The 12,847-nt window shown below is 46.1% G+C and overlaps 1 protein-coding gene across 6 annotated transcripts in view; it reads right to left on the bottom strand.

The window, feature by feature from the left end:
• Positions 1 to 234: 234 nt before the first annotated feature.
• Positions 235 to 12,847, bottom strand: part of pde4dip (phosphodiesterase 4D interacting protein) — a 69,481-nt gene continuing 56,868 nt past the window's right edge. For 3 of the 6 annotated variants that reach the window (XM_026323172.2, XM_026323173.2, XM_026323167.2), the window contains 16 exons: positions 8,892 to 9,160; positions 8,430 to 8,564; positions 7,965 to 8,162; positions 6,848 to 7,132; positions 6,556 to 6,687; positions 6,299 to 6,418; positions 5,941 to 6,130; positions 5,266 to 5,390; positions 5,049 to 5,183; positions 4,847 to 4,945; positions 4,506 to 4,693; positions 4,287 to 4,418; positions 3,712 to 3,850; positions 3,563 to 3,609; positions 3,294 to 3,402; positions 235 to 2,303 (listed from right to left, as the gene is read on the bottom strand). In XM_026323172.2, the coding sequence (XP_026178957.1) occupies positions 2,161 to 2,303; positions 3,294 to 3,402; positions 3,563 to 3,609; positions 3,712 to 3,850; positions 4,287 to 4,418; positions 4,506 to 4,693; positions 4,847 to 4,945; positions 5,049 to 5,183; positions 5,266 to 5,390; positions 5,941 to 6,130; positions 6,299 to 6,418; positions 6,556 to 6,687; positions 6,848 to 7,132; positions 7,965 to 8,162; positions 8,430 to 8,564; positions 8,892 to 9,160 (2,446 nt within the window). In that variant the 3' untranslated portion in view covers positions 235 to 2,160. The remainder of the gene's footprint in view (positions 2,304 to 3,293; positions 3,403 to 3,562; positions 3,610 to 3,711; positions 3,851 to 4,286; positions 4,419 to 4,505; positions 4,694 to 4,846; positions 4,946 to 5,048; positions 5,184 to 5,265; positions 5,391 to 5,940; positions 6,131 to 6,298; positions 6,419 to 6,555; positions 6,688 to 6,847; positions 7,133 to 7,964; positions 8,163 to 8,429; positions 8,565 to 8,891; positions 9,161 to 12,847) is intronic. The other 3 variants (XM_026323168.2, XM_026323169.2, XM_026323171.2) reach the window with 3 other exon arrangements.

Raw genomic sequence — 12,847 nt, 5'->3', positions numbered from 1 at the left:
TTTAAATGTTTTTTATACTTGCTTAGAGGATATGGATTGTGCTATATAAAAAAAGTTACCTTGTTTTAGACCTATTAACATATTTGCATTTTTATTTTAGGATCACACTGTCATGTATAATAATTCAGTGTTCTTTGCGATGTGCAGTCATAAGTGTTGCTGGTGCTGCTTTTAACTTGTATTTTCCAGAAAAATGAAACTAGGTCCAGGAAGGATAATAAACAAGACAGACGCTGTTTTGTTCCCTTTTATTGAAAAGGTTCTTTTCTTATTAGCCAAAAACATAGTAAAATAAGGAAAACATGCATAAAAATACAGATGGTCTTAAACCAAAGACCATATTTTCTCTCACAGCAATAACAAACCGGCACTGATGTACACACTCCCTTAATATGTACATACATGAGATGTGGTTCCTAAAACCACAGACACTAAGAAGCACACAACGTTTGACCTTTGACCTTTTGGAAATGACAGAAAAAAATATCTAAACTTTATCATTTTACACCTGATTTGACAACATACATGTTGTTAACTTTGGTTGAGCTTATTGCTTCAGAAATCTATTTATTACAGTGCTTTTGTTATGCTGTTAAATCTCATATTCGTATCACGTGACTGGGCCATTATTACACTGCTTCAGACTGATTGTCAAAAAACTGGACTTATTCCTCCAGAAATGTTTACATCACTTCAGCTGTTGAACGAAAACAGATGGCACGACACTTTAATGCCTAGGTCTAATACGTCAACACAAAACAAACATGAAGGCTGGTATTGCACAGTAACCCAAAAAATTTGCATATTTCAGGAATAGTACAGGTGGCCAGTGAAGCTACAGTTCATGCACAAAAAGAAACACAAAACAGAGAAATCAAGGAAAAATGAGAAGGAAGAAGCCAGTGTGAAACACCCTGTAGCAGAAAAGTTCATTTGCACAGTGACTGTCACCAATCCTGCTGACGTTTTGAAGAAAATATCTTCCTGTATAGATGCAGTTTTGGTATTGATTGTTCAAAAGTGATTGTCATTTTAAGGGCAATTCAAACATTAAACACATTCACAAATTTAGAGAAAAAAGTAAAAACACCTGAAGGATAAAAAAGATAAAAGTGTGGTCCATTTTCTGATTACAAAGTGTGTGTCATCTTTCTTGGACCATGTATTAAAAACAACTTTGTTTCCATGTTCAATAGTCTGTAATATATTGTTTTTAATAACACTGATTTACTAAGTCGCTGCACACAGCAGCTTCGGCACGAGGCTTTCATCACTGGTTATATTTTTTAAATAAGTGCAGAGGACTGACTGTGTTTAACTGTGATTCTCTGAGGTTTGAGGAGAACGAGCAAAAGGTTGTATTTGAGTGTAAATGCAAGAGAACATCATCTACCAACTATCTGAGCAAATGTCACTGTAGCTCTACGTGGTTTTCCTTTATATCGGTAGCTGGTTGTTTTTATGACATTTCGTACAGTTAAGACAAAACATACATTTCTAATGTACCGTCTGAGAGTATGGCTTTGTTTCCACAAGCTACTCAAACCACATGCAGCTATTCTACACACTAACTACAAAATGAGCTTCAACAGAAGCTGAGGGGAAGCACTTTGCAGTTTGGTTTTGGCTTTTTCAAAACCCCCTTTTTCCTGCTGGCATCAAGTGGATTATTTTTGTTCCTTGAATCTCCGCTGACTTATGAGACCGATTGTGAGCTCCTGACGTAGAACATGGACTAGACAGACCCAGTTTCAGCCTGACAACCTCATGAGACCATGTCTATGACAAAAACCTTCATCAGACTTATTAAACGTCAGTTGCCCAAATAGTTTTAAACCTGTTTATTTTTGTATTTGTTTTAAGTGAGTGTTTATGTGACTATGGAAAAAATGTTTCATCACAAGCTGTGAGTCAGCTCAACTTCAGCCAAGCTCAGCCTGGTCTCAGAAAAAGGAGAAAACCAGCATCTAGACACATAAATACCAAAACTAAAACAATGACTCCCACTCACATTCCTAAACCATCATCGACCAACAGAAATCTAACACAAAGACTCTTAAACACTCAGACGCTCAGTGAAACGTTTCTCTATCCGAGACAAGAGCCAGAAATTCTGTCTGAACATGAGATGACAGACATGAGGAACGTGGAGCTGGTGCACTACAGGAAGGCCGTCTGCGGGGGGCGCCGATGGTGAGCTGGAATCGGGACAGCAGGGGGGGAGATGGAAGAGAAAGCCTGGGGCATCACGACACCCCAACCAGGAGAGAAGGTGAGCTCACTGAATCGTCCTGTGTTTTCACCTGGAAGGCAGATGACGAAGATGAGGAGGAGGAGGAGGAGGAGGAGAGATATTCAGAGACCTCAGGGTTATGGTATCAGTGTAGAACCTGTTATTTCATTAGTGTTTCACTGTTGTCCTCAACACACCCTACACTGTTCTCCTCAGCACCATGACACACACTACACCTGTTTGCATGTTCTGCAGCAGATCACAGGACACACAAACATCAAACACCCTGAACACAAGGGACAAGTGCAGGAGATTGAAAGTAATTTCAGCAGTCGAGTTGTTTCGGAATGAAAAGGGGCAGAAATGATTCTTCTCACAGCAGTTAGTAATTAGAGAAAATGCTTCGGTAACTTCACGACACGCCTCGTAATTAAGTTTCAAACACTAAAACACAAACAGCAGCGGTAACTTCCAATAAAGGCGTTTACATGTTAACTCAGTCACTTCTTACTTTGTCTCTACCTGCACCATAACCAGGTGGATGCACTATTACAGCAAAATACAGAAACTAAACACTAAACTAAACAATATTACTCCACAGCACCATTAGTGGTACAAAAGTGCAACTGAATCATAAGAGTTAGCTCTGTCACAGTGAAACATCATGAGGCTGTTTTTTATTAATTCATTAGTGTTTCAGAAATTCAATTCAAAAAACTTTATTTATCCCCAGGGGGCAATTTAAGGCATGCAGAGCAGTGCAGAAGACATAAGCCATAAAGAAATGCTCCTTTAGCATGGGCAGGTCAATGCACGTCTTTGATTGACAGCTCAGCCGGCCCCTGGATGTTGTTAGAATTTGGCCCCTGAACCGACCAATGAGGCTCCTGCTCTGAGGGTCCAAGTCAGACTGGAATCAAACTGATGGTTTGCTTTCACACAAGTAAGATTCAAATGAAATGAGTTGATGGGCCACATGCAAAAATAGTTTTAATGCCAAAAACAAGCAGCTTCATCACGTTATCCAAGAACCAACAACAGTAAAGCCAGGGGACTGTACCTTTACACGACCATGGGAGTGAGGAAGAGGAGGCAGACGAGGGAGAGGGGGAGGGAGGAGGAAGAGAGAAAGAGGCTTGGCGGAGGGAGGAAATTCTGAGCTCGTTCTCCTGAGGAAACTCAGCAGGAGTCAGGAAAGAGACACAGCAGGAGGAGAGGGGGCGTTACGACTTCCTACTCTCTGCTGTCAATCTTCATCACACAACGCCTCAGTTATTCTCAGCCAATAGAATCAAAGAAATATTAACATGTGAAAACTTATGAACTCACCTGTAAGTTCATCTTGGCTTTCTGCAACACATCGCGTGTTCTCGACACTGTAAACACACCTGAGAGTTAACTTCAGCAGGAACAGAAACAGATCTGGTTTTTGCTTTTATTTGTTCTAGTAGAAAGTCGTGGGAACATCAGCGACTCACGTTGGCTGACTATAAAGTGCTCCATGCTATCTTTGGTGCGGTTGGAGCTCTTCACTCTCTCCATGGCGTCCTTTAGAGCCTGTTCTTGTTCTGAGAGCCTCAGTCGGAGAGAAGAGACCTCCTCCTTCAGAGACTGATCCTGAAAACACACATGCAGTCACAGCTAAAAACACATTGGATCAAAGCTGAAGCTCACAGCCTGATATAAAAAGGAGTAGTTCGACTTTTTGGAAGCTACTTCCTTTAGGAAAATCCAATAATACTCGACGTCTAGATGAGTGAATATAAACTTAGATTAATTCCTGCAGCCGTTTTGTTTTTCAGTGGTTTAACAGCAGGTGCTTTAGATTTTTAAGTCTCCTTCAGCCACTCCTTCCTGGAACTACGTTTCCTACTGAGAAATACTGAGCAGATTCTTCTTTCCTAAAATGTTTAGAGAACAGAAGCTGCTCTGACTTCAGGGACATGGTGACTAATACGGGTCAATGAGAGCAATCTCTCAAAACTCCTGGTGTGGTCTTGGTTCCTTCACATCAGACCCTGCTGTGTGGTTTTCCTCTGGTGTTGGTTCTGACCTGTTTGGCTTCCTCAGAATTGGGCAGAGCTGCTCTCCAGAACATCCGGAGCAGGGAGTCGGCCTCCTCCAGGATCTGTCTGAGGATTTTAGTGTCGGACAGCAGCTTCCTCACAGAACCTGAGTCTGAAGGCTGAGACACACAAAACACAGCATGTCAACACAAAGTAGAGCAGGTGACACTGTGACGCCCCAGGGATCACCTGGTCTGTGGTCCCACCTGGTGAAGGCTGATGTCCTGGGTGGTGCTCAGGGAATAAAGGGCGGCCTCCGTCTTGCAGAGTAGAGCGCTGCCCTCCAGGATCTGCTGCTGCAGAGCCTTGAAGTCGTCGATGTGGCCGATCACGTGGCGACCATGACGGTTGGCGAAGGAGCCGTCTGGAGCTTGGCCCTGCCGTGTCGAGGCTGCTGGGGAGGAACAGAAACACAGGAGGGAAGCACCTGAGCTCCATGTGCAATAATGTGCTCCCTTGTGGTTTACGGAGCTCGCTGTGGGACAACACCTGCGTCACATAACTGGAACAAAAGGACAAATACTGCTTTCATAGGTGGAATTCTGACCTTGGTCAACAGCTCCAGGTTCTGGCTGTTTCTGCACAGAACGGAGAGGAGAAGAGGGACTGATGAGCCCTGTGTCTCTTACGGGTGGAGAGGGAACATCTGTGGAGGAATATTTCCATCAGCACTGAACTGCTCATTCAGGAATCACTTTATCCATCATTGTATCTAAGCAACAGGTCAGAGAGACTGAAGAAACACTGACCATTGAAGAGCTGTCTCCTGGCTCCAGGCTGCGTGTCCACCCCTGCCCTCAGCTGCTGCTCCAACTGAGTATGAAGCTCTTTGGGGTCAAAGGTTGCAGTGCTGTGTCCTGACCGGGCAGTGGCACTTACCTGGCCTGGTAGAAACACAAAAACCAAGATGACAAATCGTCCAATGTGTGACCGGAAACCTGCGTTCATGAACACGATGAGTCTTACCTGAGTGTGTGCTGGTGGAGACTCCACCCACTCTGTGATACACCTGCAGCTCACACTGAAGAGACTGGACCAAACTGCGGCTCTCGCTCAGCTGCTGCTGGAGGATGCTCAGCTCGTGCTGCAGCCTGCCAGCACACACGTGAAATAGCATGCTGGTTATTATTGCTGGGTCCAGTTTGACTTAAGTGGAGCATGGATGGGACTAAAGTAAATCCCAGCTCCCTTGCACTTTTATGCTTGTAAGGACTCTGACTGGCATAATACATGCCCTGGCCCTCAGCCTGGAGAACACTTCTCCATCACGGCAGCAGGATGAGAATTTGTTAAGCTGATCTCCTCCTTAGAAACAAATCTTAAATCTCAAATAGCCTTTTTGAAAATGTGAGGATCAGACAAGATGCCATGACTTTCTAAAAATGTCAAACTGGTCCTCACCAAGATAAAGGTGCATCCTAACTCCTATTTGATTATCCATCATTCCTCAGTCCCTGTGCAACCCAGAAATCCTTCCTGGTTGCCCCAGAGCTCCTATTCCTGAGCTGAGGAGTGAGGAGGCTGCCTGGAGGAGCCATGAGGACTGACATACAAGCACTGACACGTCTCACTTGGTGACTGGACATTTCAGATGAAGAATGCCTCACGTCGCTTTAAACACACACACACACACACACACACCTGTTGATGGTTTCCTGGTTCCTCTGTCTGTCCTGCCTCAGCTGTGTGATCTCCTGGATGTGGGCTTCAGCCTCAGTTTGCAACTTTCTGTTTTGCTCCCCCCATCGCTCAGATTCTAGCTCCGCCTCCTTCAGCCTGGCACGCTCCAGGAGCACCGCCTCCTTCAGCTGCTCCACTTCCTTACTGCCCTCTGCAAGGGACAGGTGTCAGTCCAGAGGTGAGCAGGTGGACTGAGCCAAAGGGTTAATAATGTCCAGCTCCAATAATGTTATTAATGAATCACATTCCTCCAGAAACACAAAAAGAGCCACAAGTCTCAGGGCAGTGTTGTTTCTACAGGCTGGATATCAGATGTTACCTGTGGTGGCGTGCTTCAGCTGCTTCTGCAGACTCACGTTCTCCTCCTTCAGCAGCCTGATCTCACTGGACAGCTGCCCGACCGAGTCCAGACCCTGGATGTAGATGTTGGTAGGAGCGCCTGGAGAGGAGAGGGAGCCACAAGAGTGAACTCAGAGATCAATACAGTCTTTATTGAGCCAATTACAGACTACAGACTACAGACTACATACTGTGTGTGTGTGTGTGTGTGTGTGTGTGTGTGTGTGTGTGTGTTACCTTTCTCCGTGGCGGTGCGGGCCAGCCTCTCCTCCAGCTGCTGTCGGAGGCGGTCGTTGGTGTGGATGGAGTCCTCCAGTCTCTGTCGCAGGCTCCTGATCTCTTGCAAATGCTCCTTCATCAGGTCTGAACCTACAATAGAACAAGGCACCAACAGGATCAGATCTGACGCTCAGTGAATCAGTGAACTGTGACCTGTCGCCTTGGCCTATAGATTATCCTCCTCAGTATTTGGAGATAATCTATAGCCTTAATGATTCTTTAATTAGTCAGTCATTCAACGTGTTTGTACCTGTGTGGCTGGGGCCTGACTGGTACCCTGATGATCCTGATGACAGGTCAGCTCCGAGTCTCGCCGGTCGGGTACCGTAGGCTATGTCCCACAATGCACTGCTCTCCAACAGGCTGGCCCCAGCTTTCATTGCCAGGCTGGCGTCCAGACTGCTGCTGCTAGTGGCACTGCTAAAAGGAGAAGGCTGATATCCGTGGTAGGAGGGAGGCAGGAAGGCAGAAGAGTCCGGCTGCTGGTGGGCAAATGGGAAACCATGGAGGGGTTTGGACTGGGGAGTGGAGAACCCTGGAGAGGATGAAAAACTGAGGTAATTATAAAAAACAAAAACACTGATGAGTGACTGACTGATTTTAGTGGAGCGACTGGAAAAGGGATGAAGATCAGTGTGTTAAGATCACAGCAGATCCTCCTCCAGCTCTGATCATTACACATCCAGTGAAAACTGGTTATTTATTGAGAAAGAAAGTACGAGCAAATGAAGAAGAAAGACAGCAGGAAAGAAGAAGAAACAAAAAAAGGACGCTCAGGCAGTTGGGGGGAAGTGGATTATTAAAGCTGGTCAACTCCAGTTCACACCCTGTGTTTCTACATGCAGCAGCTTTAGGTCACTGATCCTCATACTGACGCGAGGCGGCTACACGCTGAGATTAAAGGTTATAAATCATCCCTCCTTAACACAGTGGATTAAAAATATATGGCCAACTTCAAACTCTGGCGCCCTCCAGTGGTGGTATCATGTAAACCCTCCCAGACTTATCTGCAGAGGCATCGTGTTTCTGACTACAATCAAATAAAATCAAACATCTGAAAACTGCTGAAGCGTGTAGGACAGCTCTCAGTGAGGTCAAGAAGCATGATGGGTACGATCATGGGGCCATCTCGTACGTGAAAAGTTATTTTCCACTTTCTTGTCACACTATTAGTTGCTGTCAGACTGCAACAGAATATCATAAGGAATCTGCAAACTACACTTCCTCATAAATGTACAAATAAAAATATCCTGAAAAGTTTCTTTGTTTTTCTCCAGTGAGTTAGTCTGTTTTGGTGCTCAGTACTTTCAGGCTTCAACTAGTTAGTTAACACACTCCCATACACATGCATATACAGCCAAACGCACGGTCACTGTGTCCCAGCTGCCTCTGCAACATCTGCAGCTCCTGGTGCACCTCAGCCAGGGAGAAACCCACCCCCCCACTGCCTTGGTAGCGGGTTCGTAGGGTTGTGGGCTGGGCGCTGAATGGCAGAGGGGCTGTCTGGGTGGAGGAGGAGGGAAGGTGGAAGGGAACAGAGGTGGAGACTGAGACTGAGGCTGGAGCTGGGAGAAGGAGGAGGAGGAGGAGGAGAAGGAAAATTAAAATGGAAGTATAAAACAAAAGCATAAAGTAAAAAGATGGAAACATGATAAAAAGGACAACAATGAAAAATAACTACAGGAAAGTCAAACAGAAAATCAGCAAAGAGCAGCAGAGCAGCAGTTCAGAGCTGTGAGGTCAAAGTGTAATAACACAGCAGACAACATAAAGTCAAATTCAGCTTTTTCAGATTTCTACACCTGGGGTCTGGCTCTTGAGCCCCTTCCTACCTGTCTGACTCTGCAAGTCTGCAGGTTTGTGTGCTGAGCTGGGGCAGCTGAGGCAGGACTGGGTTGTGTGGGATGAGGTGATGGATGGAGGGGCCGATGGATGGCGTGACATGGAGCCACCGTGAGAGGGGGAATCTGGAAATGAGAAGAGTCTGCTGAGGACACGATGGATGGAACCCAAACACCAAAACAGACCGACGTGTCTGAGTTTCCCCTTTAATTATTCCTGTACTAAAAAGCATCGGATCACTCCGGGACATGTTGGTTATTTATAACAAACACAGGACATAAAGAATGGGTACGATGACAGGAGGTTCTCAGATGGACCAACATGTTTGATTTGGGCTTTTCATGGGATTTGTTACATCGTGACTGTGCTGATAACTGTCTCCATCAGCTCCAGGTCCTGATGTTTTCTGCAGCAGTGCATAAAACAATGGGAGGCTGGTGTCGTGTTCTCACCTGTGCTGACTCTGGTTGAAGTCCGTGTTTCCTCCTGGCCGAGCTCACTGGCAGCGTCCACATCAGAGCAAAGCTCCAGGTCCTCGTTCGTGGACCCATGCTCGTCGGACACGTAGGAGATGCGATCTGATTGGTCGGTGGTGTCGGAGAGGGCGTGGCTGCTGCAGGGTGTGTCAGAACGGTGAGGATGATGATGATGGTGATGCTGGTTTAGTTTGGCACGAAGAGACTCGATGACTTTGTCTTTCTGCTGCAGCTCCTTACTGAGCCTGTTCACACACACACGCACACACACACACACACACACACACACACACACACAAACAATCAGTATGTGTCTTATCGGTCACGTAGAATAAATAATCCTTATTCTATACAGCAAAGTCACAGCACAACGTTTTTATTTTTAATTCAAAGAGCCTTATTTTAACCATGGCAAATAGACATAATTACAGTTTAAAGATGATGATTGAACTATTGTGATGTGCTGTGATTCATAGTTTCTGAAAGGATTCAAAACTGTAGAAAGCTACTGAACTGTAAGAATTAAACACAAGTTAGTTTACAGGAAGCAGTTCAATTAATTACATAAATGATTTGCATGATCAAACTTTAGAAATTGAAATGGTTTCCTTAAATCCTCTTTAGATTTGTAGTAATGACTCTGTGAGGAACAGCTTATTCATACAGACCCATTTTAATTAGTTAATCCAAGTGTAAGTCAATTAAAAATGATTTAAATGTAAAAACGGTCAAAATAAGACAAAGGAAGGGGAATGTGAGGCGAGCTGCAGATTTAAAGGATAACACACGTTGTTAGTGTACCAGGTGTATGGGTCACCTGCCCGCTGAGCTGCCGTGTCCCTCAGAGGCTTTGCTGACTGCAGCGTTCTGCTTAATGACGGACACATGCACGACGCCGCATCACACCCCACGGGTGAAAACACTCGATCACCACTAACACATTCACGTCTAACGACTGACTGAAAAGACCCGAATGACAGACGCACAGACGAGGAGGTGGAGCTACAGCAGGACAAACACCTGCAGCTGACTTCACTCACACAGACCCTGAGGTGAAGGTCACTGTCAGACACATAAGTAATACAGCACAGGTGCAGCAAACAGACACATTTTAATCTAACTAAATCTAACTTCTACTTTCTCTGACAGTGAACCCAGAGGAGTATTTTCAATCTAACATCTTAAGTGCAGAGCCAGACCAGCTGTGGAGCTTCAGTCTTTATGCTAAGCTAAGCTAACTGCCTCCGCCCTCCTCTCTCAGCCCCTGCACTTAATGAGACATGAGACCTCGGCTTCTTTGTGGTGTGTCCGTCTTACTTGTCGAGTTGTGCGAGCAGCGCCCTCCTCTCCCGGTCGGTGTGTTTCTTCAGCAGCAGCAGCTCTCTCTCCTGGGCCTTCCACTCCCACAGAGAGAAGGAGAACAGAGAGTCTCTGTACAGCGGGCTGCTCTTCGACAGCATGGCCTTCCACAGAGGAGCCATCACCCACCTTCATCCCCCTCTGCTGCCCTGGCTGAAGGCTCTCTGCCCGGCTACTGTCGGGCCATGGCTCCCCTCTCTGTCTCAGACTCCTGGCTGGTTTAAGCTGCCGCAGGTTTCCCTCCTGGCCGTGTGTCCACAGGGAGCTGAGTGTGGCTCATTAGCTCAGCAGCTGAGGTCCTGACCTCCGAGTGTATGTGAGAGCGGGCACAGTGGACAGGCACAGCGTGAGTGGGGATAAAGGGATGGAGGGATGTCTGAGCGTGTGGCAGATCAGGAGAAAAGCAGAACAAATCCTGATTAGGATTGAGCTTCCCAGGGAGAAGGATTTTGGTGACCCCCAGCACAGATCCTGGGAGTGTGTGGGCTGTCAGATCCCAAACCAGACCGACAGGCTGTTAAAAACACCGACTCAAGCCAGAAAACTAAAAACTCTCAGAATCTTACAGAGGATTTAAAGGATTTGTTGCTAAAATCCAGACGTTTTAGATCCAGCCACAGATGAGTCAGATGGTTTGATGGCAGCTGCCAGCACAGATCAGGAAAACTTATCCGGGGCACTCAAATAAAGGCTCCGTTTCAGCAGCAGGTGAGGAAGCATGAAATGAATTTGAATAGTGTTGCAGATGCTCTCCGGGCTGCCCCCTTCTCTTTTTTTTATCTGAAATCTGCTAAATCTTCTGTTTTGTACTGATGCTTGTTCCTGTTTTTACACTGACGTCCTGAACGGTGCCCACAAATAAAAGCCTCATATTACTGCTCTGGACACAAGCCGACATCCCACCAGCAGCAGGAGGCCTGAGGGAGAGAAGCAGTGACGAAAGAGCAACACGAACAGGGAGGAGAGGGAAGGAGGGATGTGCATATAAACGATGTCCGGATCCCGAGGGCTCGTGTGTTCACGCTCCGCCGACCATCAGAGAGAACAGAAGCTGAGTCGATGACCAGCCACAAAGCTGCACTTCCTCTTTCTTTGCGTGTCCACACGCAAGCTTCCTCTGTGATGCAAGAGTGCATGCATCAAACTAAAAGTGGGGCTTTTGCTTTTAGGACGTGCTGAAGAGTTGCACTAATGTGTCCCACACTGAAAGAAGCTCCAGGATGATTCCCACTACAGGAAAATCAGCTGCTTAAAAATCCAAGAACAGACTCCCCAGCAGACAAAACACAAGTCAGACCTGCGTCGTCCTCAGTCCACCAACAGAATATCCTGGTTTAGGGAGTGTGAGTCTCACTGTACATGACAGAGATCCGAGCCCTGCTGTAGGTCCAGCACCATGTGCTGCTCCTGCCACACTGAAGTGATGCCCTCTCTGTCGAGCTTCATGGCTCTGCTGCTTCCCCTCACGTTTCCCCTCGCTCTAACGCTCCCTCCCTCTCTCTGCACGGAGCTGCTCCTGACCTATTTCCCTCCCTGTTCGGGGTTTAATAACTTAACCTGATTAGAAGCCATGTCAACACGCTCCGAGCAAAACCCTCAGCAGCATCACACCGTCGACGTGCGTCCATGCACTTTACTTTACGCATATTTCACCGTGGCCACAGTAGCTTTAAGGTTGAAGAAATCTTTTTATTGTTTATTGTTTGCATACTTCTGTTCCACATTACCTCATAGTGTATGTGCTGTTTCAACTTAATGAACCTGGTTATCAACCAAACTCAGTGTCAGTGTAACACTGTGTAATATTACATCAGGTGACTCATCAGTACCAGTCTGTCCTCCCCCCCTCGGTGCCTGATCCTCCCCACCTGCTCCCATTCTCAAATCCTGAGTTCCTGCTGACTCCACTTGATAAATAACTTAATGATATATTTGTTCCAAATTGTCTGTAACACCTGCATCACCTGTTATTTGTGTTACTTTAACAAATCTGCCTGGTCTTGTTGTAATCTCTGACCTGTACTTTAGTTTCTCTCTGCACCTGTTGTTTTAAAATGAGCTCTATCAATATATTTGACTTCAACTGATCATTATCATTATTTATTCACCTTCTATTAATGAACAGATTCGTCCCTTTTTCAGGGTCAGGGGGTAAAACCCTACATCCTGGTACTTGTTAAAACACAGAGGCTAAGCTTAGAGCAGATCATGGGTTTTAGTCAGATATTGCAAAGTGAACACGCCTCCACAATCCTTCCCTCAACCAGGTGGTTTGAGAGCCTGAATATAAGAATGCAAACCTTTAGTTACTGAGAGAGAAGGGAAACAGAAAGGAATCATGTTGTCACGTCGGTGGAATTAGGTTCCAGTTATTTCCTGGTATCAGGCACCTTGTTGCTGCCTGCTAACGTGGAGAGCCCCCCACACACTGCATGTAGACTCAGAATCAGTGTCAACAGAAAACTCGCATGTGGTCGACCATCTGTGCTGCAACAGCGTGAAGTTAGATTACTGCAGGGCCGCCTCTCTCTAATCACTCACAGTCGCAGTCTAACCCAGCACTCACCCTTTTC

This window comes from Mastacembelus armatus, chromosome 4 (genome assembly GCF_900324485.2).
Source record: "Mastacembelus armatus chromosome 4, fMasArm1.2, whole genome shotgun sequence".
NCBI lineage: Eukaryota > Metazoa > Chordata > Actinopteri > Synbranchiformes > Mastacembelidae > Mastacembelus > Mastacembelus armatus.
Note: the sequence above shows the minus strand (reverse complement) of the source record. Positions and strands in the feature narration are given on the sequence as shown.